The sequence below is a fragment of the Aspergillus costaricaensis genome (genome assembly GCF_003184835.1).
Source record: "Aspergillus costaricaensis CBS 115574 unplaced genomic scaffold BO79scaffold_3, whole genome shotgun sequence".
In the NCBI taxonomy this organism is placed as follows: Eukaryota; Fungi; Ascomycota; class Eurotiomycetes; order Eurotiales; family Aspergillaceae; genus Aspergillus; species Aspergillus costaricensis.
Genome location: NW_020291803.1, coordinates 417,701 through 442,623, shown reverse-complemented (window position 1 = coordinate 442,623; position 24,923 = coordinate 417,701). Strand labels below are relative to the sequence as shown.

Below are 24,923 nucleotides of genomic sequence, written 5' to 3'. Positions count from 1 at the left end.
CATCCACGGCGACTGTTTGCTTTGCCCGGATGGAACCCAAAACTACGGCTTCGGGACGTGTAGTCCGGGTCCAATGGTTGCTGTTTCTCCCCCGGATTTGAAATTACACTCGGTTCACTTCATTCAATGGTGTTAGTGGCACAGGCTGCATGATTGTCCCTCCTATCTTCCTCGACCTTGCGGGACCATGTCCGTCAATGAGCGTCGCGCCAGCTACATGAGCGCCCCGAGACCCCGCGTTGCGTCCAACCGCGTCGCCGACGCTGAGAAGCCCGGTCTGCGCAGCGCTGCTTCCCCCTTGCAATCGGAGAATATAGACCATCGCGGGAGCACCTCCAGCCAGAAAACCAGATCGTCCCGCGACCAACAACCTATCGTCAGCGACAAGCGTACCGAGCGAATGGCGATGCATACGCGAGACAAGTCCCAAGTCCGAACGAGAAACCCGGTCAAGGAGTCGTCCAGTGCAGGCAATAGAGGTGAATTCATGGAGAGGTCCCGATCTAAACGAGGACCGAGTCAACCCGAGGGGGCCAGTCCCAATTCCCGAAAGAAAGATAAGCAACCGGTGGAGAGTCAGTTTCACTCCCTTGAGCTACTGGCGGGTATAGAGATGTTCGCGCGCTAACTATATATTGCTCCAGCTCCATGGAACCCTCAGGCTTCGTTAATGCCCCATTCCACAGCACCGTTAGCTAGTCGAGTATCGTTTCCTCCTTTGGCTTCCGCTCTGCCTCAGTCGCTTCAGCCAACACCGCTTCGCGAGCTCTCAGCCGATGCGCAGGAAAAGGCGATACTGGAGGATTTGCTATACGTTTTTATGGGATTTGAGGGCCAATACATTCATTACCGGTCATATGACCCGTCCCAGGAGAAGGACAGGTTGACCGGACCTTCTTTCCAGCTACCCTCGGGAATGGACCCGACCCTAAAGGAGCTTACACTATCGACCTTAAAATTAGCGACTCATTACAGTGCGCTAGAATCATTTGTGGAGGTACAGAGCCGCGCAGAATACGGAGCAGTCAGCCATGCACTATGTGCGACGATTCGGAAATTACTCAAGGAGTACCTGGTCCTCGTCGCCCAGCTAGAGCACGAATTGCTCAACAACCCGAGCTTCACGCTACATGTTCTTCATTTACACCTCATGCCGACGAGCCAATGTTTGGCTCAGCTGTATACTTTGGGTCAGGAGCTACTTCGACGGAACGGGCTTTTAGATCAGGATCTCGACGAGTCAATCGACGATTTTGACGATGTGGACAATATACTGGAGCAACTCAAGGAAGGTGGAGAGCTTGTGCCTGGAGCCATGTCTAGCAAGAGGATCTGCAAAGGCGGCAATGTTTTGCGGCTCCTTACTGAGCAGCTGACGACATTCTCGGGTGACCCGACCACGAAAGCTCTTTTGGAAAGGCTGCTTCGGGATGCCAGTCGGCCGTACATGACAATGCTTAATGAATGGTTACACCATGGAGGTATCAAGGACCCACATGGCGAGTTTCTTGTCAAAGAGCAAAAGTGGATCAAGCGGGAGAAGCTCGAGGAAGATTACACAGACGAATACTGGGAGAAGCGATATACAATTTGCGAAAACGAGGTTCCACCACAACTGGAAAGCGTCAAGGACAAAGTCCTTCTGGCCGGAAAGTACCTGAATGTCGTGCGAGAATGTGGTGGTGTCGATGTTAGCAAAGCAGTGAAAGATGTTCCGAAAACCCTCGACGACCCTCGCTTCCTAGAAAACGTCAACGCAGCCTACACGTATGCCAACGCATCGCTGTTGAATCTCCTTCTCACGAAGAATTCCCTTACGACCCGCTTCCGTTCCCTCAAGCACTACTTCTTCCTAGATCGGTCCGACTTCTTCTCATACTTTCTCGAGCTCGGCGCATCTGAACTACGCAAGCCTGCGAAGAATGTCAATGAGAGCAAGCTCCAGTCGCTTCTCGATCTAGTATTGCGACAACCCGGGAGTATTGCAGCTCAGGATCCATTCAAGGAAGATGTCAAGGTCCGAATGAACAAGGTCGGGCTCACGAAATGGCTGATGCAGGTTGTAAGCGTTTCGGGTATCGATCAGGATAACCCGGAGGCGGCAATCGAAAAATACCAAGCACCTACAAGCCAGGGTGCAGAGGATGACAAGGATATATTGGGCTTCGATGCGTTGGAGCTGGATTACTCTGTTCCTTTCCCGCTATCCCTTGTAATCAGTCGCAAAACGGTTCTCCGGTACCAGCTGATTTTCCGACACATCCTGTCACTCCGTCACATTGAAACCATGCTTGTCACATCGTGGCTAGACCAGAGCAAGGTCATTGCCTGGAGGCACAAGTCCTCTGACCGACGACTCGAGATGTGGAAAAGGCGAGCGTGGAACCTGCGGTCCAAGATGTTGGTCTTTGTCCAGCAGCTCCTCTACTTTTGCACGGCGGAGGTTGTAGAGCCCAACTGGCAGAACCTTATGGACCGAGTAAATGGCACTGATGCCGATGGCTCCGAGGTGACTGTCAATGGCACCAAACAAGTCAATCGCACTGTGGACGAGCTGATGCAGGATCATGTGGACTTTCTGGATACATGCCTCAAGGAATGCATGCTGACGCAGGCTAAGCTGCTCAAGGTTTGTCAATAAGCCTACTATGATCGGATCCCTACTAATCATCGTCCAGATCCACCATCGACTCATGACCTGCTGCACCATGTTTTCCTCCTGGGCTACATCCTCTCTTGCGCGTGCGCTTGCTTCAGCGGACCCTGACTTGGCGGGAAACAAAGCCGCTGGTTCAGATGGGCGAGGATATGACCCGTCGCGTATCGACAAGCTAGAGGAGACGCTGCGTCGATGCGAGGAGCATTTCAACCGGCATCTGCGGATTCTGATGGACAGGTAAGAATACCTTTCATGCTGTTGACGACAACGCTAATGGTAATGTAGCTTGAACTACTACGCCGCGACTGAAAGTGTCGTTCTTCTTAAGCTGGCGCATGCCTTGAGCGCGATCAGTAAAGACGACTGAAGCGAGAACCTTACTATCTCCACTGAAAGGTTCCGAGGGTAACCTCACCACTTTCGCAGTTTGGAATAACATTCAAGCCAACAATCCTCCACAGCACGCGGCGACATCCAGCACCTAACACAGCCGTGCCAGGTCGCCCCTTGATGAGGGACTTTTACAGGCCAACCCATAAGCCATATAGGCCGCGCTTGCGAACAGCAGTGCAGAGACAAATTGGGAGTTTCTGCACACAACCTCACCTCACTCCTCCACCCCCTCTATAGTTTTTTTGTTTTATTACCTATGTGTTAGCCACGGCAGGGCTGGAGTATCAGGAAGAAAGACGGACGGACGGGACATGCTTGACGCCCGATGATGATTTGCGAATACCCACTACTCTACTGAATAATGCAATGCAATGAATGACCAGATTATGAACGAACAGAAATACATCTAGATTTCCGCCCCGAATGATCCATAGTCCCGTTCTATGGCAATGAGTCAATAAGGCAACCCGGAATCGGAATCCCTCGGATGGAATTCCCGACCGTGACTGCTGTCATCCAGTAATGAGTATCGCAACGCTTACCAGAAGAGTATTAGCTTTGCATCATTTCTTTCCATAGGAAGATAAAGATAGTGACAGTAAGCTCGCATCTCTCACCATCTAAGACATGTAGAATATAAGCCTGCGAACCCGATAGCGACTACATCGGAGAATAATAATAATAAGCACGGCAAATATTGATGCATCAGATCACCTGCCGGTGACATGATCTCACTTAATAGAGGAATGAATGAATATATGAACCCCTTGTATCCCTCCCATTTCCCCTCCCCCTCCCCCTCACTGCACCATCATCGTGACATCTAAACACCATACCATCTTACCTATACAAACCCCCCAACAACCAACCCTCCACCCAAACACCAACACCAACACCAACACCACCAACATCAAGAATACACAACCATCAAAATGCCCTCCCTCCTCACAACCCTCAAATCCACCCTCCCCCTCCCCATCCCCCAATCCTGGCTCCAATCCCCATCCCGCACAACAATAACACTAACCACCCTAACAACCCTCCTCCTCCCCCTCCTCTACAAGAACTACAGAACCTACCTATCCTACGGGCCCGGCGGCGCCCCATACAACCTCCTAGGCTGGTTCGGGGTGACATTCCTCCTCTACCCATTCGGACGCAATATGACCAGCACAACCATCTACGAGAAAAAGATCGCGAACGGCGAGACGCAATCATACCTCTCCGAAGACACGGTAGATCTGCTAAACGCTTTGAAGAGGGAGAAGAGACCCGCTGTCGGACCGCATTATGTGCCGCAGCGCCAGGTGGAGGAGTTTGCGGGGGAGGAGGTGAAGATGGTATCCATCCATCCATCCCTTTTGCTTAATACTGATTGATCTCTGTGGTATATCCAATGAGAAATGGAAAACTAGACTAATAGTATGTGTGTAGTACCTCGACTCACAATTCTACGCCCTCGCGGAACAAAACCCGCAATTAGTGAAAGTCGCCGATTCGCGATTGGAAACGCATGCGGGTGCGATATTCCTGGCGACGGAGGAATTGGCTAATAGGAATGGAACGACGAGGAAATTGAATGGCGAGTGTGTGCATGTCCATCGCTTGAAGGATTATTCGTTTCATATGGTTTTGGCCCCTGCCGATTGTGGGTTCTTCCTTTTTTTTCTTTCTTTTTCGGGTTTTGACTGTGTTTGGATTATCTGTGTTTGGATGTGTGGATGAACTGGTCTCTTTGTTTTCTGGGCACTGGTGCTGATTTCTGCAGGTAAGAAAGTTTTCGATGCTGGCTGGGGTCAGAGACATGGCTTCAGTGGTGTGAAGATCCCCAGGGCTTTGATGGGCGGGAAATTGATCCAATTGCCATCTGAGTATGTGTTGATCTATGCGCCGAGGACGAAGGAGGAGGTTGCTTTGGTGCTGGGTCTTATGAAGGCCAGTCTGAGGTATTTGACTGGCGAGGAGATGAAGTGAAGAAAGCATATTACGAAGGAAAGGAAGTACTCGGCAAGGTCGGGTGTGTTACGTATAGCATGACCCATTGTATAATACGCTAGTCAAATTTTGTACGCTAAAAAAAAGAAGAAAGCGCCCCTCTCTCACTCATGTGAACTCATATATTTTTTCCTGCATAATAAGGTGGTGATGATCAGGGCACCATGGATTACTAGTTCCGAGACGGACACTTTGAGACGCATATTCCAATTCTGAGAACCTTGCAGTGGATTTGCCAAAAACGATAGAACGAGAACACCTACCTTCAGCACTACATAACGCCCCTCATCTATTAGATATTCTTCACGATCCTTCAGACTTCAAGTCTGTTGACAGTAGCACTACTGACAACTGCCGCAAGTATAGTGGGCACTGCCCCAGGGCACTAGCGGGCCTAACCGCCCCGTAGATAGGCCCCGACGGCAGGCCTTCCCCTACCCGAAGCTGAACCATGGTTCTGGGTTTGCCGCCAACTATCTGCGTGCCCTGTGCCCATGTCCTCTTCCCATGTCAGACCCGACGGCATGGATGCTCTAATCTCAAGCCCGTCTGACGGCTTGACATGCATGACCTCCCTGTCTGCATGCATGGGTTGCGCTCGGGGAATATCATGGCCACATCAGTGCACGCTCTTGGCACAAAGCTAATGGAACAGACGGGTCGGCCATTTGTCCCCATCGAAGCCACCAGCAATTCGGCTGAATGGCAAACCGCGTTTCATGTGTCACCTCTGCGGAGCCCGGCCGTTCGTCACAGGAATGCTTTCTCCTCGGGTTTGAGTCTCCTAATGTATTCGAGACTGGGTCACGGTATTGGGGAGAGGAAGGAGTCAGATCCGGACCTGATATGGGGACAGTGCTGTATCGGCCGTTTCCCAGAACAGTTGTGTCTTAAAGTCTCCGCATCCATTTAGGTCCCGATCATCTGTCGCTCAGTTGGACTCAAAGTCACTGTTCATTCGCCACGGGAGACGCCATTGGTCTGTCCTTCAGGGGCGGTCGCACGCCAAAAACTCTGCCAGCCTCGACGTGAACCGGCCATCTCAGGTTGCTGTAGGTCGCATTTACTAAGCCCTTAGATCATTGCGCGATACCAAAAGAAGCGGTGAGTGTGTGGATGAAGGGCGAGTGTCATAATAAGAAGGGGCAAGAAAATCCTGCATCGAAATTGGCCGGGCTAGTGGCAGACTTAGCACCTCCCCGACCTTTTAGATTCGCCTACCTGTGCTTTACAATCGTTCAGCAGACAACCCCACCTGTTTTAGCATTGATGCCGTCATATATTATGTCCCTGAATATCTTGTATGTTAGTAGAAAACCCAGGTAGTCGCCGTGATGGAGAGTCGCTTCTGCCTTGAAGGTGACAGCGGGACGAAGCCAGGAATCCCGACGGCTCTGCGCCTCCAAACCCCGAGAAATCTTTGGCCTCCAATAAATGCGACGGGACTAGGTGACCCTAACTTTGAGTCTTTGACTGGCTCCTTGAGTGGAGCTCAGAATTTTTGACAGTTTCAACCCCCTCCGGCCTCGCTTTGCTTCCCCCCTCCCCTGTGCATGAATATGGTCATACAGAATGTGACCTATGAGCGGCTGAACAATGCAGTTCATTCGTAACGTCCCACCACCTCATTTGCCTGGGTGCAGCCTCGCACACTTACAGTCAGGCTCATATCTGAACCAGGTGGATCACAAGGCTGTCATCTATAGTTGCTTGACAAAAAAGATTCTCTGTGTGGCTATCAAGTTCTTAGTTTGTGGCTTAGGAAGTAGACTCACTAGTACTTGGCTTGGCTCATGCGACACAGCTTCCTTTGCATCTGAGCAGGCACGATACGAGCCTAGTAACAACAACAAACTTTCTGCGCCCCGGTCATCGCGAGGAAGACAGCGCGAATCCTTCGCCTTATGGACAAGGTAAACGAGCCGATGAATGGTCAAAGCCATTGTGCCACCGGCCTTCCAGGTTTGCAGCCGGTCGTGGCCTACAGGCTGGGCCCAAGGAGTCATCCTGGGCTACCCATATGCTTATTCTGTCGGAATTGTTGACCCCTCCGGAAGGGACTATCAGCCCCTCCTTCCCCTGCGCCATAGTAGCAATCTATCCAATGCCCGAATAGGCATGTATTCGACTCAAGCAAGGCGTACACCCAACAATCCACGAAATAGTGTAATTAGATCATGGATTATCCTGAGTCCGGTCTTGCCTGCTCGGAAATACGTTTCAGGACCAACCTGCCAATGATATATGGTTTTTGGTCTTTCTGCCCCCAGTCAGATGCTTGGTCCTGCATAGAGCGGAAATTTCCACCATCCGTACTAAAACGTACGGACGCTGAGTCCCGCATAGTAAGTACTCCCCCAGCTCGTTCAGCGAGGCCAAGATAGTACTTCCTTGTCTGTGCCCAGTGGGACTTTTATCGCCCTCCGAATTCTGGTGCGTGCCGCATCAACCGCTTTTGGAACATCCACTGAGCACACAGCCTCCATTGCATCTTCTCCCACATTATAGAAACCCCTTTTGCACTGAATTTCTTTTGCCACACATCAACATAACCACCTCAACACATATACAGTTTCCCTGGGGAACGAAATAACGATGACGTACACAGCCCGTTGCCATAACCCGTGCGTGCTGTCAGGAGAGACTAACCTTCTTCCATCAACAAGGAGCCCTGACTCGCAGACGGAAAATTTGGACGAGACGTATCGGCACACAATAACCGTTCACGGACGCGAATACCAGCAATACTCGATTGATAATGAGATATCATTTCAGCCAGTTGATCGTGTAGAAGCCAAGAACCTTGCGCCACAAAAGGCCATGGCTGACTTCCCTCTTACTAGGATGAAGCGAATCGGCTCGAGCTCCAGAATAAAGTCTTCAACAAGATCTTTGATAATCGGCTGATCTTCCCGCGAAACTGTGAGCCTCAAAGAGTTCTTGACTGTGGTCACGGCGCGGGGTCCTGGGCTATCCAGGTAGCAGAAGAATTTCCAGAATGCGAGGTTAGATCCGGGCAAGTAGCGCTGTCATTTTCTGAATGACTAACGGCATAACTCAAATAAAGGTCATCGGTGTTGATATATCCCCTCATATGATACCAGATGGCGACGATGATGATTTTGATGTGGCGGAAAATTTGGAGTTTCAAGTAAGGCTCCTTCTTCTCTCCTGACACCTATGAGCGTGCCTCTGCACAGTGCCAGAGCACACAATCCCTCTCAAAATTGAAACCTATGTTTGTCAAACTGTCCCAATCCAGATGAATCTAATCTTTGATTCCGTAGGTCGACGATCTGAACCGGCCCTTTACCTTCCCCCCTAGATATTTCGATCTCGTCAATTCGAGGATGATGGCAACAGGTATCGATGGATCCCGATGGTCGTCATACATACAAGACATCAAAAGGTCCGGTTGTAAGGAGCGGGCCCTAGGGTCACGGATGCTGTGAAGATAATGCGAGACTGACTTCAAGGTGGAATAGAGTTCTGAAACCAGGCGGTTGGGTGCAGTTGGTCGAGATCTACTTCAACGTCCAGTCGGACAACGGTTCGCTCACGGAGAAGCACGCATTGAGACAGTGGAGTACAAAGCTCATGAGCTCAGTGGAAGACGTCAAAGATCTTCGTGTAGGCACCCGCCTCAGAGATCTCCTGCTAGCAGCAGGGCTGAAGGAAGTCGAATCCACGATGATACCTGTCCCCCTCTGCGAATGGTCCAGCGGTGAGTTCTTCCAAGCCAGTATTAGTGGAAAGACCTCTGACAATCCAGTAGAACCGAGGATGCGGGACATAGGCAAAGCCAGCCGCAAGATCACCAGACACCTGCTCACCGCAGTAGCACTCTACCCCTTGACCCAACGCCTGCACATGTCGCACGACGAGTTTCAGCAGCTGATCGACCAAGCACAGAAAGAGGCGGAAAACCCGAGCCTGAAAACATATTTCCCTTTGTAAGTGGGTCGTTCGAATGGTCCAAATTCAGGCTGACGATTCAGGTACGTTGCTATCGGACGAAAGCCATCATAGAGGGTCTTATGGTTGGAGTAGCGGTCTTGCAAATGCAAAATTGGGGACGCAGCAGATCGGGGATATCGTTGGGGTGCATTGATGGGAACCGGTACTGTTTGGGTATTGACTTCGAGGCCGGAGTTCGAGATAAGCTAGACAATGCCCAGCCAAAGAAGCCCCTTCACACATTTTTCCTCCGCAATAAGCTTTCATTTGATCAGCAGATTTAGAGCCCCAGTATACGATCACGCATATTCCGAGGACTCTCCATCCCAGTGATCTTCTTTGAAAGCCTGTTGTGACGCCAAGAAGTTTCCAGACGTTTTTAAATCATCGTGGTCGAGTCCTGCGGGCCACCAAAGCCGTCCCAGGCCTGGACAAGCATAGAATTGCCGGAGTAATGAGTCCAATGGTACTGGTGAAAGTGATGGAGTTCACTTGAGGTATCTCGAGCGATGCACTAACGGATTGGGTTCGGGATCTGGCTGGACTTGGCTTCTACTAAATCAAGAACAGGAAGGAGCTATGCGGACAGGGCAGGAACCATGCTCATTGCAACTGACTGGACAGATGAATAGAGAGACAAACGAAAGCTGTCCATTACCACCATTGCTGACGACCACCGATGAGGGGAGTGATGGGCCAGCCACCACTAATAAAGAATCACCCCACCAAGAGGGAATTGCCGGTGGTAAATCGGGTGGCTCAATTAGCTCATCTCGGAAGATGAATTGCGGATATTGAACGAGTCATGAATGGGGAGGGAAAGAGCAGAGCTAACACTCCAGGAGTGACTTTGAAATGATGGAACCACAAGTTTCAGGGACACAAAGGGGTAAATCAAGGAGGAAGAAGAAAACAAGATTTACGGCGACGAGATGAGAGGAGGAAACAGCGTTTCGGGACGGAACCAGAGCCACGGGTCCAGGTGTGCCTGAGTCCTGCCCACGGACTGACTCGATCAGAAATGACCGCCCCAAGATAAGCTCAGGCCCAGATGCTCTCCTCGCAGCGACCCGCGTCTGGATAATAACAGTCCGCGAGGACTTCTTTCAAGAGCAAACGGGGCAAGACAATGGTCTACGCAGTCATTGCCAGCCCGTCCTTAATGGATCGAGCCCCGTCGCCCCATTTGGGGTGCTCCTTTGGGCCTTGACGCGATGGTAGCCTTGACCTATCCTACCAGCAGAAAGGACTCTTACTGCTGCATATTTACCGGAGCATGTACCTCGCTCTGTTACTACAATAGACTGGCCATGGGTGCTTATTTGGCGTTTCCACATCCCCCTTCGCCCATTAATCTCCCATCATTTCAGTCCGATTTAGAGCAGACTGCCGCACAAGCCCCAATGATACCCAGGGCCGCTCACAGGAGCCATTGTCAACCAGCCAGGTTCAAGGAATGCTCAATGACCACTTCAAGCCGAGGAGCGATGATGGCAAATCCATCATAGCCCGAAACATCCAGGCAGGCCGAAGTCATACAGCTACCCATTTTCATGGAATGAACACAGATCTTTGGTGACCCGCTTTGGCGATGGGCCCAAATGGGTCGGGATCAGAGAATAGCAGCACGTCGCTTAATTAAACGGGGGCTTCTCCGTAATTCTACGAGAAGGTCGCACCAACCACCAGGATTTGATACATCAAATCCCCGTATCATATCGATCGAACAACCAAAAGCGTCCCTTACTGCAGCTGGTTTACCCGTCAGACATGTTGGACCTCTCCCTTGCGCGATGGAATGCCTACAAGAATTAGTGAATGATCAGAAACATGCCCCATAGCCCAGACCGTAGTGACGCCGTAGCCACCCGTAAGAGCCTCCATCACACAGACGCTCGATCATCATCTCAGTCGCGCTTGGGCGCTTACGGCGGGAATCTCATACAGGCCTTGGTGCCTTATTACAACCTTAATTCACAGGCATCAATAAGTTACCCAATCGGGTAAGCACCCGCGGGGACTCAGAAAAAGTTGGCCGCCATTCGATCATCAACTCCAAGTCTCTCTCCATCACCGTCGCAGATCACAAGAGCCACCCCTGGACTCATCATGCCTTCCACCTACAAGAGGGACAAGCCGTGGGACACGGATGACATTGACAAGTGGAAGGTATGCTCTACCACACAAAATGCCAAACATCGAAAGTCTCCAACCAGTCCGAAACTAACTGCAAATTTGTTGCGACCAGGTCGAACCCTTCCAACCCGATGACAATGTCGCCGGTAGTTTTGCTGAAGAATCTTCCTTCGCCACTCTGTTCCCCAAGTACCGTGAAGTCTACCTGAAGGAAGCATGGCCCGTTGTGACAAGAGCGCTCGAGAAATTCGGTATTGCCTGCACGCTGGATTTGGTCGAGGGTAGCATGACCGTCAAGACGACCCGAAAGACGTTTGATCCTGCTGCGATCCTCAAGGCCCGTGATTTGATCAAGCTGTTGTCGAGAAGTGTGCCGGTGCAACAGGTGAACAACCCTGAATTATGATTCTAAGATCACCCAATAGATCAACCTTCTAACACATCAATTTAACAGGCTCTCAAAATCCTCGAAGACGACGTCGCATGCGACATCATCAAGATCCGCAACCAAGTCCGCAACAAAGAGCGCTTCGTCAAGCGTCGTCAACGTATTCTCGGCCCTGGTGGTTCCACCCTGAAAGCCTTGGAGCTGCTTACAAGCACCTACATCCTGGTCCAAGGTAACACGGTCGCCGCCATGGGCCCTTACAAGGGTCTCAAGGAAGTCCGTCGCATCATCAACGACTGCATGGCCAACATTCACCCGATCTACCACATCAAGGAACTCATGATCAAGCGCGAACTGGCCAAGGACCCCACTCTGGCGAACGAATCCTGGGACCGCTTCCTGCCCAACTTCAAGAAGCGCACGCTGTCCAAGCGTCGCGTGCCGTTCAAGGTCACCGACAAGACGAAGAAGGTGTACACTCCTTTCCCTCCGGCACCGGAGAAGAGCAAGGTGGATCTCCAGATCGAGTCGGGCGAGTACTTCCTGTCCAAGGAGGCGAAGGATCGGCAGCAGAAGGAGGAGGTCATGGAGAGACAGCGGTTGAAGCGCGAGGAAAAGATGAAGGAGCGCGAGAAGGCGTTTGTGCCGCCCGAGGAGCTGGACGCTGCGGAGGAGAAGAAGAAGGAGAAGAAGGAAAAGAAGGAGAAGAAAGAGAAGAAGAAGCGGAAGCGCGACTCCGAGGCCGCGGATGTAGATGGCGACGATGGTGCCGAGAAGAAGGAAAAGAAGAAGAAGAAGAAGTCCAAGTCGAAAGAGGATGCGTCGGATGGCGAGGCGTGATGCTGCTCCTGCTGCAGTTGCTGCCTTCCCCTTTTGACCTGATATCCTCTGTCGGTCTCTGTTTTCTTTCCTTTGCTTCGGTTATCACCCTTCGTATACTACGTTCGATATATAAGGCGCTTAGGCATAGCATGGGCTGGAGTTTTCTTTCACTTTATTCTTCTCACTTATGCCCCTTGCTGTTGTTTGGGAAGGGGTAAAAAAAAGCCTGTATTGAGTGGGATTGGTCATGTATAACTTACTGAGTTGGGAGCTATTAGTTCTTCCAACTGGCTTTATCTGATATGGTACGAGAATTAAATAGTTCATGATTGTTTCATACTAGCGAACCCACACCACTCGTACAATCCCCATCGCATATAATACCCCCATCAGCCCTAACCAAACAACTTCTACTAAGTGTCAAATACATAACCAAAACCCTCACTACCCAAACAGAAAACCTACTCCTCCACCTCCTCCTCCCTCCCCTTCAAAAACACCCTCTGTTCCTCCCTACTCACGCCCAAATCCAGAAACACAACCAAGAACCCAAAACTAAGCACACTCAACGCAAAAAGAAAGTAAAACGGCATAGAGCTATTCCCCGACGGCGAGGCATCAATAATAGCGCTTGAAACGAGCGGGCCAATAAACGAGGACGTCTTGCCCACGATACTGAACAGACTGAAGAAGAGGAATTCGTGGCCGCGAGGCGTCACTTCCGATATCATTATCTGGGAGTAGCTGTACCACGGGCAGACGAAGAGGCCGTAGTAGGCTTGGTAGAGCTAGAGCATCTTTGTCAGATGGTGGGTTGGCTTGATTTAATGATTGGGGGTATATAATGTGATAATGAAGCAGGTAGAAGGGGAGATGGGGAGGGCTCACCCAGACTTCCCAGAGATGATGGAAGCCGAATTTCTGGGTCCAGATGCCTATCATGCCCCAGCCGTCGAGGAGGATGATGGCGATGGCGATCAGATTGAACATGGTTTTGGTGCTGAGGTTGAGGCGTTTTTGGGCGTACCAGAAGGCGTAGATGCCGATGGCTTGGGCTGCGATGCCGACTAGGAGGAGGTAGGTTAATTGGAGGGTGTTGTAGGAGACGATGCTGTTTTGTAGGGTCGATATGACGGTCACTGTTGTGTTGAGGGAATCGCCGAGGAGGAAGTAGCCTGTAGTATGTATGTCAATGGACTGAGTGTGATCTACAGGAATGAAGATATCATCTATACCAATGAGATATATAACGCTCTGTTTCAACTTCCAGACCTGTCTCGCCGCATGGACGAGCTGCTTCAACCCGGCAATAACAATATTGCTTCCCTGGGGATCCTGTCCTGGGCGTCTCTTCTCCAGGGCAAACCACGGTAACGAGACAAGAAGCCATACGCCACTAGCGAAAGCTATAAGGACGCTTAATCCCCAGTTATTGTTGCTTTCGCTAGCATCGACGTTCAATGCGAACATAATCCCCACAATAACAGCTAGCACGAACAGCTCTCCTACCGATTGCACATAGAAAGCAATATTGGCAAGCTGACTGCGCTTCATCGTGTCAACATGGTCGTATTCGTCTCTGGAAATACTTCCCGCGACGTATTGCTCTGCGACGTCCTTCATTTCCTTCGTGTTCCGCGCGAGACCCGGAAACGCTGCCGTCCAGAACGTTAGCGTGGTCTGGTAGGCGATCAGCCCGACGATGTATAGTCCGACTCCGACGTGCCATTTGTCGGCTTCGTGTACACCCAGCCAAGCGAAGCCGATGGCGTATGCGACGACCGATAACACGATCAGGATGTTGGGTCTCCAGTTGCCAAAGTCTGCGAAACTGCCGATTATGAGGAAGAGGACGACTTGGATGGCAAAGGAGATGCCGTTGCTTAGCAGTACGATGCTGTCTATGGATCGTTGTCTTCCGGCGAAGTATAGGGTGCCTTGATCGCCTGCAGCCTGGGAGAGGAGGTTCTGGCAGGCAGTGGGTGCAAAGTCGGTATTTGCTGTTAGCTTTCTCTGTGGGAAAATAGCCGCGAATGAAATATGATGGCTTACTGAATAGAGAGAGGCCATTGTTGCCTATGTAATAACTGATAGCTGTTGTTTAGTACCAAGTACACGGAATATTGTCTATAACGCACGCATAATAAGCCCAGATCTCCCATCTGGTTGTGCGATATTTGTCCTCGACCTGGTCGGGCGCAACTCGTTGCTCGACATCTTTGTCCTGGTCCAGTTCTTGCACCACATTCAATTCTTTAGGGTTGTGTTCGTCTTGAGAAGGTGGATGATTGGAGGAAGAGTTAAGAGAAGACATTTTCAGGATTGCTTGACAAACACACACCCTCTCACTCTGGTTTGTGAACGAATGCACGCTTGCAATGATCCTGGAATGTAGCGGGGGTCGACCCCGCGCGCAATTCCCCGGACGAACCAGTAAAGCGAGGCAGATAAGCCGATAAGACGATCACACCAAATGCGGGCCATGAAGGCATTCCGGGCCAGCTGCGTCATTCTGCAGTCTTTGAGTATGTGGTCTCTACAACTGTCTTTTCGGACACGATGATTTGGATCGAGATGCTCAAGCGGCTGGTATTCTATTGAGACATATGACTTTCTGTGTCTATCTACAATAGGATTTATAGAAAAAGTAGCATTATATACATGCGAGATGCTTTCTACAGAAGATATGCTCGCCAAGCTCATAGCTTGGCTTGCCCGCTTTCTATCGATGCCCAGCTCTGCTCATCGAGTTTCTGGTAGACTGTACCATTCAGCCAGTACAGCTTATCACCACCCCAATCCGTCCGAGGGTCCCAGCCCTTCTTGGTCAACGCTCCCTTGGCTTGTTTGAACGTAACTCCCGTTTCCACCCTGAAAAGAGGTTAGCAAAGCCAAAGTCTCATAGAAGGCAGAAGGTACTTACTTTTCGGTGAGTCGGACAAGACGTGGGAATGCATAAGATGGCACACCCTTCTTCTTCAAGTCCGAGTAAAGTCTGGCCATGAGACTTTCCTCAGTTGCGGGTGAGGCATCCTCCAGAGTGATACCAGCCGCGCCGGCTTGACCATCATACCTGACACTCTTTGTTAGCTATCTTGTCCTAGTGTAATTCCTTAAGCTAGGGACAATCTTGGTATCATACCCATTCAGCTTCACGCCATAAACAACCGCATCATGGACGGATGGTATCCGACAGATGTGATCTCTAATCTCTCCAGCGCTGACATTCTCTCCCTTCCAGCGGAAAGTATCACCCACACGGTCCTGGAACCGGACCCAACCATCGTGATCCCTTACAACCAAGTCACCAGTGCGTTGGAAGAGGTCACCCTTCTGGAAAACATCCCGCAGAAGCTTCTTCTCAGTCGCATCCTCATTGTGTAGGTACTCGGTCAGCAAGCCGCGGCTCTTGACCCGGCCGATTGCCTCTCCCTCTTCACCAAGTTTAGCTGGAACACAGAATCCCGTCTTGGGATCGCGGTAGGGCATCTCCGTCTCGGTATCGTACTTGACGATGAACGTATCGTCTTCGAACCGTCGCTTAATGGGGCCGGAAAATCCCACCTTTCCAGCACCCCATGCTCCTTCACCCCAGTTGTCAAACTTGGCCACGCCTTCCGTTGACCGATAGAACTCGCGAATCTCCGGGACTCCAAAACGTTGGCGGAAGCGCTCCCAAATTTCTCCGCGCAACCCGTTGCCACTCGCGACAATGCAGTTATGATCACGATCATAAGGGGATGGTGGTGTTGACAGCAGATATCTGCAGAGCTCGCCAATGTATAGGATGCGTGTGGCTTTCGAGTCATGAACGTCTTTCCAGAACTGAGAAGCGGAAAACTTGCGCCGAAGGCACAGAGTGCCTGCGTTTCCAACTGAATAACAGAGACCAGTGAAAAAGGCCGTACCATGGAAAAGTGGGAGAGGGGAGTATGTGCGCAGGGGGTAGTACTTGGAGCGGTCATCGAGGTCGGTCGTGTTAGGGTTGGACGTGACAAGAACCATCATGTTGCGGATGGCACAGGCCTTGGGCTTGCCTGTCGTTCCCGAAGTGTAAATCAGCGATGTCAAATCGCTGATAGATCTCTTAGCGGGGGTTGTCGCAGACGGTGAGTATTGTTGTAGATCTGAAGGTGTGATCACTTGAATTTCTCCCGTAGAGCTGCCATCAAAGGAACCTAGGTTCAGAGCCAAATGAGGCAGTTCGGAACACACGAATTGCGACAAGTCGGGTGTGGACACAATAAATTTGCTTCCGGAGACGTTCAGACAATGGGTGAATGTATCATCTATCCAAAGCATCGTCAGTAAGTGATTGCCCCAATACGTGTACAAAAAGCATCTCATATTCATACCGCGCAGATTGGTGTTAATGAGAGCAGCAACAGCACCCAACTTAGAGAGTGCATAGATCGTCACCACCATCTCCGGGGCATTCGTGGTGAAAACTCCCACGAAGTCCCCGGCATGAATATCCTTGGTCTGAAGCAAGGACGCAAATCTATCAACAACTATATGCACAGTCAGTCAAAGGAGCACACAATCCAGTAATATACGGAGCTCACATACGATCTTTCAGCTGGCTGTAAGTCCACGTCTTATGTTCAAACCACAAGGCCTCAGCTGCACCCTGTCCGTCAACTTCCACCACCCGTTCCAGCAACTTATATAGCGTGGCGGTATCGCCCAGCTGGGCAATCCGCTGACCCAGGCGATTTGCCCATGATCGTTCTTTGTATAGCAATGAGAGATCAGTCGAGATAGAGAATTTGGCGTTGATGTATGCCCCTGCAGCGGCTGAAAGAGCCGATGCAATTGCTATGGAGGGGCCACCCAATTCGGAGAAGTACTCCATTTGGAAGATGATGCTGTAGTAATATCTGTATGATGGGGAAGGATACCGATTACAGAAGACAAGGAATGAACTTCTTCTTCTGGTGTCTCACACTCAATTGTTGAGACGAATTTGAGTCAATTGCGGGACAGATAGTAGCGAATTGGGACATTCAACCCCGCATCAGGAAGAGTATCAATTATAAAAATATGGACATAGCTCCGCTCTGATACGGGGAAATGGGCAAATATAGGAACAGAATTGTGTCATGAAAATCCAAGCGCTCGGAATCTGGGGTCGGGACGTGAGCCACCGAAAGCTGCCGTCCAGTGGTGGGGAATACTAGTTGTTAACTTCATACACTTAGTCTATTTGGTATGTACTTTGTAAGCATGCCTGGAGAAAAGCAAGCAGCGGCAAAAGAATGTTGAGCTGGCTTCCGAGAGCGCATAGATAACGCTCGCGCACGGAGCCAGATTCTTCTTGCATGCTGCAATGCGATTTAGTTCCATCATTTGTGTCCAGCCACCCGCCGATCTACTGTATGGATAGGATACTATATACACCGAGGTGTACTATCACCAATATCCGTCTCATACTCACATCTGAGCACTACTACCTGAGAGCGTCTTCTGACCATAATAATGACTCACTCGGAATGTTGGATGCTCTCTCTTCACTGCGAGTCTTCAGCAAATCTGGGGAGGCAATTCTGGACGCTAAACCGGCCCGTCACTGACCCACACGATTAACCGACGGTAATGACGCTGTATCGGAGACTATCTTACCGGAGGCAGAGAGTGGCCAACTTCCCGCAATACGTGCACTTTCTAGGAAAAGGACCGACAACCGAGGCGATCGGTGTGACGGTATCATACCGCCGTGTAACCAAAAGGCGGCATTTCTCTCGGCTGCCACTCACTCGGTCTGGCCTTTGAAACCCGCTGGGTCTGCAGGGGTTTGATACCGAGACGAGTTTCGGCTCGGTGGCTTTTGCCCAGTAATTTACTGTATTGTCTAACCTTGGGTTTCTGGGAGCCGCGGTTGTTCTTTTGATCCCCGTGTTTGCCCCAGGTTCATAATAATTAAAGATTGTCTTCAAGATAAGAAAATATAGCTGGATCTCTCTTCTTCTCTCATTCCTTATATTCTTCTCTGTCTGCCAAATCTCGAAAGAGCTGCTCCGTTTCCAGAAGCAGATTCGTATCGGTATTCATACGAGGAAAGAGAAAAGAAGCAGTTTAAATCATGTCTTCTGCACAGCAACGATTGACCTCGATCGCAAACCAGCTTTCGGGCCCCGGTGCGGCGTCTGGAAAGCAGAGAGTCTTGTCCAAGAACCCCGACGATATTGTATGGATTTGCGCACTTTTATCATCCGTCTCTGGTAACAGAATCTAACAAGTGGCAGGTGATTACACTGGCCGTTCGGACCCCGCTCACAAAGGCCAGAAAGGGCGGCTTGAAAGACACGACACTTGATGATCTTCTCATCTCGTTGCTGACGGTATTGTCTTCCCACCCTCTTCAGCGCCGACATGTTCTCCGTCTCATATAGCTTCTAGTCCGTCCGCGAAAAATCGAATCTTGACCCCAATCTTGTCGAAGATGTTTGCGTAGGAAATGTGCTGTGCCCCGGCGCAGCTTACGTCGCCCGTTCAGCTGTGCTAGCCGCAGGATTTCCGGTCACAGCTGCTGCTTCGGTCGCCAATCGTTTCTGTTCCTCCGGATTGCTCGCCGTCCAGAACATTGCCAACCAGATCATGGCTGGCTCTATTGATGTTGGTATAGCTGTGGGGGCTGAGAGTATGAGCACCAACGCCGACGGTGGCTCTCCCGAAATGTCCTCCAAGATCATGAACCACCCGATCGCCTCGCAGAATACTCAACCTATGGGACAGACATCCGAGAATGTTGCCTCACAATTCAACATTACCCGTGAACAGCATGACAGGTTTGCCGCCAACAGCTACCAGAAAGCCGAGCATGCCCAGAAGGCTGGATGGTTCAACGACGAGATTGTCCCGGTGAAGACGGTGATTAAAGACCCCAAGACGGGCGAGACCAAGGAAGTTGTCGTCGACCGGGATGATGGTATCCGTTACGGTACCACGGCTGAGTCTCTAGGCAAGATCCGCTCTGCATTCCCTCAGTGGACGCCTAGCGCCACTACAGGCGGTAATGCCAGTCAGATTACCGATGGTGCTGCCGGTCTCATTCTCATGAAGCGATCTCGCGCCCAAGAGCTCGGTCAACCCATCGTAGCCAAGTTCTGCGGTGCTACAGTTGCAGGCCTGGAACCTAGAATCATGGGCATTGGTCCATCGATCGCCATTCCCAAGATTCTTTCCAAGTTCGGTCTGAGCAAGGAAGACATCGACATCTTTGAGATTAACGAGGCATTCGCCTCAATGGTGAGTGGTCATCTCTCGTCCGAGCCATAACCACTCGCTGATTTTGGTATAGGGAACGTATTGTGTCCAGAAGCTGGGCCTGGATGAGGCCAAGGTTAACCCCCGTGGCGGTGCCATGTAAGTCTTGAATCGCCGAATCCAAACCTCATCATGCTGACGATTAGCAGTGCTTTTGGCCACCCTCTGGGCTGCACAGGAGCGCGTCAGGTGGTGACCGCCCTTTCGGAGTTGCGCCGACAAAACAAGAGGATCGCAGTTACCTCGATGTGTGTTGGAACGGTAAGATATTCTATAAATTTGTGCACCCTGGCAGATGTCGAACTTCAGGCTAACAATGTTTATATAGGGTATGGGCATGGCCGGTATCTTCGTCTCTGAGCATTGAGCGTGATATGATATTAATATTGATATTATACCTTGTAAATAGTAGCCTTCACAATGACGATTCTACTTTCAAGTTGACTTGGAAAATAATCTGGAGCTCACTTTGACTCGCTTCAAGCCTGTAAAGAACAAGAGCGATTGCGGTGCAGTAGTAGTTGTGTGGATTGAAAGAAACGTACCATATAATTATCTAGATGTATGGACGTTGTAAATCAATAACGGCTGCGCTTCATCCGGGGCGGTGGGTCATCCCCATGCCATGAGGGCTTCGGACTCCATAACTTTAGTGAGACGGGTAAGACATCCGTAGGGCCCATCGAAAGACAGTTGAGGTCACGATAAGAAAGACAAAACCATGATACAGCCCTTCGGCATGCATTTCCATATGTTCACTCTATGGTATTGTTTGAGATAGGGATCCATGGGATCTGATGATCTAGGACAAATGGTTCCTAGTGCCAAAGTAAGGTCAGGCGCTAGTCCATCACGTGCATTCCCAATGCGTCCGTCGTCATCGGCGGCTGCCAAGACAGGAACCGCCGTCCCATGACACCGCTCTTCATCCTCTCTTGCCTCGTCTTGTCTCTCTTATCTGTACCTCTGGTGATTTCCCGTCCGTCAATACTCTCTCGAATTTACTTCATATTAGCTTAGCTAGTCCTCCGCTATCACTTGATTCTTATACGCAACGAAAATTGCTGCTTTGTGCCCCTTTGCGACCATGAAGCTCTTATCAACCGCCGCTACATTCCTCCTCTGCGTCGCCCCCTTCTCTACCGCCCGGTCTCTGGACTTCTTCAACTCTCAAACCCCCATCCAAGCAGAGAATGAGGCTGTGAAAGGCGATAACCCCCTCGAATACTGCAATGATCCTTCAAGCTATCTTTTGCAAATAGATCATGTCGACCTAACGCCTAATCCTCCTCTGCCGTACGCTTCAATTAGCCTGTCTTGCCTGAATTGGATCGCATACTGATCGCTCTATAGTGGAAAGACTCTCATCATCCAAGCTACGGGTACCCTGAATGAGAAGATTGAAGAGGGCGCTTATGTGAATCTGGAGGTCAAATATGGCTTGATTACTTTGGTCAGGCAGACGGCCGACCTGTGCGAGCAGATCGTCAATGTTGATCTCGAATGTCCTCTGGAGAAGGGCGAGATGACCTTGACTAAACAAGTTGAGCTGCCCAGGCAGATCCCTCCGGTACGTGATTCCCTATGGTACACCACTATCGATGTCGAAATTAACCAGGTTATGATCAATCAACAGGGCAAGTACACTGTGCATGCCGACGTTTACACCAAAGACGATAAGCATGTTACCTGCCTTCAGGCCCGTAACATCGAGTTCAAGGCGGGCTTTATGTGAAAGCTGACTCGGTACTTCTGAGTACATGGCCGCGATGCATAATTTAGCGCTGTTGACGCTGGATGTCCTTGCGTTATATCGCCCATAACGAGTTGACGTTACTACTTGCATATGTTGTCGTTTTGTTTCTCCGCTTGCCACTACTTAAGCCCGCTTTTATCCTCGAGCCTCACAGTGACATGCCAATGTTTACGAAAGCCATGCCACGCTCTACGATTGCTGCTAACATTTCGTTGCGCTACGTCTTCAACGGTGTTTTGGGTCTTGGTTTAGTGCCACATATTGTAGTCCATCCTTATCACTGTTATTATAATCCGTGACCTTCTTTTACTGGCATTACCTAGCATCTGTACTAAAATGCATTTGAAACATTGATCCCATTGATGGCAGAGCCCATGGAACGTGCTAGTAAGTAGCCAGGCTTGATGACCAGCGTAGCGAAAAACCTGGTACGAGTGGCCTCTGTGAACTAGGTGTTGTGATGCACAACGATATAATTGGGTATCTTCCCCTCCGCCTTCGAGCTAACTCTCATTCCATCTGTATACTTCGTGAAACGGCAAACAAGAGATAGGGCAATGAGATAACACCACCAGATGGTAATACATATGAAACCTCAAATCCAAATTGAAAGCGCGTTGTATCTACTCTCCAAACAGTCGTCGCACCCGCTTGAGTACACTGTCCTTTTCAGGGTCATACGGGTGGTCCTTGCTCGGGATCTCGAGAACGGCAGGGAAAGCCTCGGCGTAGGAATCGACGCTGTGCCGGATACGCTCTGCGATCTGTATTAAAATCGTCAGCGGCGAGCTATAAACACGCTGGAGATGGTATAGGTTGCAGGCGTTGCAGGTTAAGGACACTGCGAAGTGTAACAAGGCACATACATGCTGGTTGATAAGGACGATGGCGATATCTTTCCTCTCCTGAGTGAAGTTCTGGAATGCTTTCTCGATCGCGGCGGTCTCAGTCTTCGAGTCTACCACAAGGAAGTTTCGCTGGGCATCTGCGCCATCTGTGACATGCTGCAATGTATCATGTTAGTTGTAGTCGCATGTTTGCCGTTATCCGGCTGCCGTGGTTTGAGGATACGTACACCGACACCGGCAAGGAGGAGACCTGTTACAGAGCTGTAAATAAACGGTTAGCGGAAGTGTTTCTCTCATAAGGTAGTGGTGGTGTGGCTTACTCTTCATCTCCGATGACCGCAAGGAACTGCCGGTCCTAGATAAGGTGTATATGGTGAGTGACTACTGGCAATGAGGAGGGGGTGGAAACCTCGGGATATTACCTTGTATGATACGGCCGGAGCCGCCATGGTTATAAGAATAGGGAAGAAGCGGGCGTAAAGACTGTGAGCTGCTTATATATTGGCGAATTTCTGCGGCTACAGTTAGCTCACGTCGCCCTGAGCCGATAAAGAAGGTAAATCGGTCCCTGGCGAGTCTGGCAATCCCGACTGTCTTGCGGGAGACGTCGTCATAACGGCGCCGGTGTCGCTTATCTAAGCCGGGGTCGCGCTCCACCCTTTGTTGTTGACAAGCGGAAAAGGAAAACTTCGGCTTCAACTAACATATTCACCAAAGGTTGGTCTCTATATCCTCTGTATCTTGCTGCTCTATCTGCGGGCTATGGCTCTAACTCTTGTTCTCTGATTATCAAGCATCCCGCGTCGCCATTCTCACCATGCCCCGGCTTGTCCGCCGCCGACCGTTGACGGAGCGCATCAAGTCCTACTTGAATCCTCTGGACTTTCTCTTGTGGCTGTCGGAAGAGATCGATACTCATGACTGGGACCAGTTTGAGAAGAACTGGGCGCTTCCCCTGGGAATAACATTGAATGCGGTCTTTCTGATCGCCAGGGCCAACAGTCAGTCGTACGGCAGTCAAGCCATAGATGATGTTTTTGGCGATGATGGAAGCACTCCATGGCTCAGTTGGTTTGTATGTGAACGCCTCATTGACTTCGAGTTTGCTTTGACTAAATATACGCCTCTAAGTGCTGCATCGCTAATGTAAAGGATGATAGTCTTCCTTCATAGTCCACCTTCTTACCACCTTCACCGCGTTCAACGCCTTCTATACATTCTACCGGAAGCGACATTATCGCATGTTTGAAGCATCAATCGATCAGGCTCCTGCAACTCCCTCCGCTCACCGAGTTCGTGTTAATTCGACTCCTGTGACCGCTTCGCCACTGAAATATCTGGCGGATACGATAGCCAGATCGGCCCAGTCGAGAGCTCACCCGGACGCACAGCGAGATGTATGGGAACTTGCCGTCTGGGATCCTCTACCCATTTGCATTCGATTGTTCTGCCTCTTCAGTCCTGGACATGTCTTGGTATACTGGGTTTTTCTACCCACTCAGCTATCCGATCCTCGACCAAGCGTGACGATTGTGACCACTATCTTTATAGCGGCACTCCTCTCGGTACAGATGACGTTCCTTTCCTCGTCCTATACCCAGCAAGCAAAGGATTCTATGGTGGTTCATAAGGAGGTGCTCCGTGAATACGACACTAAATACGTTCATCCTCGTACTCAGCCTTTGATGAGAGATGTGGCCACTCAATTCTCCGAGTCCGATCCCGATGTTAAGCAGAATAAGGTTGACACCTTCACGCCCACTGTCGTGCTTCATAGGGGCTTCAAGACAAGCCCAAATCCCAACTATGTCAGCCATGTGGACCCCGAGGGCCGATCATCTGCGCGCCAATCCTTTGCAGCGACACCTACTGGAGTATCTCATCGTGCTGCCGCGTTGCAGACCCCAAGCCACCTGCGGGATGCTTCTCCTATTGTGCGAAACTCTATCTCTGCAATTCGCCAGCCCCAATTCCGCCAGACACCGACGACTACGGGTGATGGCGGAAGCCTTGGCATTTACTCGCATGCCAACTCGCCTCTGAAGAAGTCTACGTCAGCCAATCTTGAACGTCGTCTTCAGAGCAATGGCGATTTCTTCTACAAGGAACGGGGAACAAGTGCAATGAGAAGGCCTTCTAGTCCCCTCAAGAGAAGTAATGTCCCCGCAGGCAGTCCCTTAACACCGGGACCGAGACGGAGTCAACTGGACGCACGCCGCGACAGTGGACGGTTTTAACATGGGTTGTTCGATTAAGGCGTCATGCGCCAACCATAACAGTAGCATGGAAGGAGTAACTCATGTATAGTATGCTATAACATCATATCGGCGTTGTGATCAGGTCATCATTAAGACCGGGTACCTCTTGTGATCGTGGACTACTTTTGGAGCATCAGGTGCGGCGTTAATCATCCACGCTTTCGGATCCTTGTTTCTCATTAAAAGCTTTTTCAATGTCTTTTGACTTCCCGTTCGCCCTTGTGCCACTTGCTTGGATTATCTTTCTGAAAACAATGGATGCCCGGGCTCTTTTGAGAATGTAGGCTGGGGTTTACTGATGGCCGATAGTGATCCAGCCGCTGAACAACATGCTTAATACGAGGCTGGACGACTTCAAATTAACGGATATCAGTTCCGCATTCAAAAGCAATTCTACATCGGCGCATCCTTGACCCTCGTTGTTATCATACTTTATATCGCCGGC

At 50.5% G+C, this 24,923-nt stretch overlaps 10 protein-coding genes across 10 annotated transcripts; 7 read left to right on the top strand and 3 right to left on the bottom strand.

Moving 5' to 3' along the window:
- The first annotated feature begins 135 nt into the window (after positions 1–135).
- BO79DRAFT_187204 (gamma-tubulin-complex subunit SPC97) lies at positions 136–3,334 on the top strand. The gene is made up of 4 exons (XM_025680529.1): positions 136–575; positions 645–2,629; positions 2,679–2,896; positions 2,945–3,334. Exons 1-4 carry the CDS (start codon positions 188–190, stop codon positions 3,024–3,026), a joined length of 2,673 nt encoding a protein of 890 aa, XP_025543876.1. The 5' UTR covers positions 136–187; the 3' UTR covers positions 3,027–3,334.
- A 531-nt stretch (positions 3,335–3,865) lies between these two features.
- On the top strand, positions 3,866–5,153 carry BO79DRAFT_165450 (uncharacterized protein). The gene is made up of 3 exons (XM_025679257.1): positions 3,866–4,392; positions 4,487–4,700; positions 4,821–5,153. Exons 1-3 carry the CDS (start codon positions 3,985–3,987, stop codon positions 5,024–5,026), a joined length of 828 nt encoding a protein of 275 aa, XP_025543875.1. The 5' UTR covers positions 3,866–3,984; the 3' UTR covers positions 5,027–5,153.
- A 504-nt stretch (positions 5,154–5,657) lies between these two features.
- BO79DRAFT_137351 (class I SAM-dependent methyltransferase) lies at positions 5,658–9,076 on the top strand (the record flags this gene model as incomplete). Its single annotated transcript, XM_025678117.1, has 8 exons — positions 5,658–5,796; positions 7,689–7,834; positions 7,891–8,052; positions 8,115–8,198; positions 8,335–8,456; positions 8,533–8,771; positions 8,820–9,000; positions 9,046–9,076. 8 exons carry the CDS (start codon positions 5,658–5,660, stop codon positions 9,074–9,076), a joined length of 1,104 nt encoding a protein of 367 aa, XP_025543874.1.
- Positions 9,077–11,079: 2,003 nt separating this feature from the next.
- BO79DRAFT_165442 (ribosomal RNA assembly protein mis3) lies at positions 11,080–12,662 on the top strand. Its single transcript, XM_025679256.1, has 3 exons — positions 11,080–11,173; positions 11,253–11,525; positions 11,595–12,662. The coding sequence occupies exons 1-3, from the start codon at positions 11,114–11,116 to the stop codon at positions 12,366–12,368; spliced, it is 1,107 nt and encodes a 368-aa protein (XP_025543873.1). The 5' UTR covers positions 11,080–11,113; the 3' UTR covers positions 12,369–12,662.
- Positions 12,663–12,811: 149 nt separating this feature from the next.
- Positions 12,812–14,664, bottom strand: BO79DRAFT_187192 (MFS transporter; the record flags this gene model as incomplete). The annotated part of the gene is made up of 4 exons (XM_025680528.1): positions 12,812–13,138; positions 13,239–14,350; positions 14,403–14,437; positions 14,489–14,664. 4 exons carry the CDS (start codon positions 14,662–14,664, stop codon positions 12,812–12,814), a joined length of 1,650 nt encoding a protein of 549 aa, XP_025543872.1.
- Positions 14,665–15,009: 345 nt separating this feature from the next.
- On the bottom strand, positions 15,010–17,304 carry BO79DRAFT_242636 (putative bifunctional fatty acid transporter/acyl-CoA synthetase (FAT1)). Its single transcript, XM_025685224.1, has 5 exons — positions 16,920–17,304; positions 16,706–16,861; positions 15,493–16,639; positions 15,274–15,423; positions 15,010–15,221 (listed from the first exon to the last, which is right to left on the bottom strand). The coding sequence occupies exons 1-5, from the start codon at positions 17,203–17,205 to the stop codon at positions 15,050–15,052; spliced, it is 1,911 nt and encodes a 636-aa protein (XP_025543871.1). The 5' UTR covers positions 17,206–17,304; the 3' UTR covers positions 15,010–15,049.
- Positions 17,305–18,280: 976 nt separating this feature from the next.
- On the top strand, positions 18,281–20,028 carry BO79DRAFT_284562 (putative peroxisomal 3-ketoacyl-coA thiolase (Kat1)). The gene is made up of 6 exons (XM_025688259.1): positions 18,281–18,537; positions 18,596–18,691; positions 18,750–19,598; positions 19,651–19,715; positions 19,766–19,877; positions 19,945–20,028. Exons 1-6 carry the CDS (start codon positions 18,433–18,435, stop codon positions 19,981–19,983), a joined length of 1,266 nt encoding a protein of 421 aa, XP_025543870.1. The 5' UTR covers positions 18,281–18,432; the 3' UTR covers positions 19,984–20,028.
- Positions 20,029–20,554: 526 nt separating this feature from the next.
- Positions 20,555–21,729, top strand: BO79DRAFT_165431 (ML domain-containing protein). The gene is made up of 3 exons (XM_025679255.1): positions 20,555–20,912; positions 20,970–21,186; positions 21,253–21,729. The coding sequence occupies exons 1-3, from the start codon at positions 20,704–20,706 to the stop codon at positions 21,349–21,351; spliced, it is 525 nt and encodes a 174-aa protein (XP_025543869.1). The 5' UTR covers positions 20,555–20,703; the 3' UTR covers positions 21,352–21,729.
- A 38-nt stretch (positions 21,730–21,767) lies between these two features.
- BO79DRAFT_187179 (H(+)-transporting V1 sector ATPase subunit F) lies at positions 21,768–22,787 on the bottom strand. The gene is made up of 5 exons (XM_025680527.1): positions 22,643–22,787; positions 22,541–22,575; positions 22,448–22,481; positions 22,239–22,376; positions 21,768–22,136 (listed from the first exon to the last, which is right to left on the bottom strand). Exons 1-5 carry the CDS (start codon positions 22,667–22,669, stop codon positions 21,996–21,998), a joined length of 375 nt encoding a protein of 124 aa, XP_025543868.1. The 5' UTR covers positions 22,670–22,787; the 3' UTR covers positions 21,768–21,995.
- A 250-nt stretch (positions 22,788–23,037) lies between these two features.
- On the top strand, positions 23,038–24,855 carry BO79DRAFT_284559 (Nur1/Mug154 family protein; the record flags this gene model as incomplete). Its single annotated transcript, XM_025688258.1, has 2 exons — positions 23,038–23,295; positions 23,381–24,855. 2 exons carry the CDS (start codon positions 23,038–23,040, stop codon positions 24,455–24,457), a joined length of 1,335 nt encoding a protein of 444 aa, XP_025543867.1. The 3' UTR covers positions 24,458–24,855.
- Between the last annotated feature and the right edge of the window lie 68 nt (positions 24,856–24,923).

Bases quoted from the DNA above. Each gene is read 5' to 3' on its own strand.
- BO79DRAFT_187204 (XM_025680529.1), top strand. From the start codon at position 188: ATGTCCGTCAATGAGCGTCGCGCCAGCTACATGAGCGCCCCGAGACCC. The intron at 576-644 runs GTCAGTTTCACT...ATATTGCTCCAG, and splicing joins AGATAAGCAACCGGTGGAGA to CTCCATGGAACCCTCAGGCT. The intron at 2,897-2,944 runs GTAAGAATACCT...ATGGTAATGTAG, and splicing joins CTGCGGATTCTGATGGACAG to CTTGAACTACTACGCCGCGA.
- BO79DRAFT_165450 (XM_025679257.1), top strand. From the start codon at position 3,985: ATGCCCTCCCTCCTCACAACCCTCAAATCCACCCTCCCCCTCCCCATC. The intron at 4,393-4,486 runs GTATCCATCCAT...GTATGTGTGTAG, and splicing joins CGGGGGAGGAGGTGAAGATG to TACCTCGACTCACAATTCTA. The intron at 4,701-4,820 runs GTGGGTTCTTCC...TGATTTCTGCAG, and splicing joins GGTTTTGGCCCCTGCCGATT to GTAAGAAAGTTTTCGATGCT.
- BO79DRAFT_165442 (XM_025679256.1), top strand. From the start codon at position 11,114: ATGCCTTCCACCTACAAGAGGGACAAGCCGTGGGACACGGATGACATT. The intron at 11,174-11,252 runs GTATGCTCTACC...TGTTGCGACCAG, and splicing joins ATGACATTGACAAGTGGAAG to GTCGAACCCTTCCAACCCGA. The intron at 11,526-11,594 runs GTGAACAACCCT...TCAATTTAACAG, and splicing joins GAAGTGTGCCGGTGCAACAG to GCTCTCAAAATCCTCGAAGA.
- BO79DRAFT_242636 (XM_025685224.1), bottom strand. From the start codon at position 17,205: ATGGAGTACTTCTCCGAATTGGGTGGCCCCTCCATAGCAATTGCATCG. The intron at 16,862-16,919 runs GTATGTGAGCTC...CTGTGCATATAG, and splicing joins TTACAGCCAGCTGAAAGATC to TTGTTGATAGATTTGCGTCC. The intron at 16,640-16,705 runs GTATGAATATGA...TGCTTTGGATAG, and splicing joins CATTAACACCAATCTGCGCG to ATGATACATTCACCCATTGT.
- BO79DRAFT_284562 (XM_025688259.1), top strand. From the start codon at position 18,433: ATGTCTTCTGCACAGCAACGATTGACCTCGATCGCAAACCAGCTTTCG. The intron at 19,599-19,650 runs GTGAGTGGTCAT...ATTTTGGTATAG, and splicing joins ACGAGGCATTCGCCTCAATG to GGAACGTATTGTGTCCAGAA. The intron at 19,878-19,944 runs GTAAGATATTCT...ATGTTTATATAG, and splicing joins CCTCGATGTGTGTTGGAACG to GGTATGGGCATGGCCGGTAT.
- BO79DRAFT_165431 (XM_025679255.1), top strand. From the start codon at position 20,704: ATGAAGCTCTTATCAACCGCCGCTACATTCCTCCTCTGCGTCGCCCCC. The intron at 20,913-20,969 runs GTACGCTTCAAT...ATCGCTCTATAG, and splicing joins ACGCCTAATCCTCCTCTGCC to TGGAAAGACTCTCATCATCC. The intron at 21,187-21,252 runs GTACGTGATTCC...ATCAATCAACAG, and splicing joins TGCCCAGGCAGATCCCTCCG to GGCAAGTACACTGTGCATGC.
- BO79DRAFT_187179 (XM_025680527.1), bottom strand. From the start codon at position 22,669: ATGGCGGCTCCGGCCGTATCATACAAG. The intron at 22,576-22,642 runs GTAATATCCCGA...CACCTTATCTAG, and splicing joins CTCCGGCCGTATCATACAAG to GACCGGCAGTTCCTTGCGGT. The intron at 22,482-22,540 runs GTAAGCCACACC...GTTTATTTACAG, and splicing joins GCGGTCATCGGAGATGAAGA to CTCTGTAACAGGTCTCCTCC.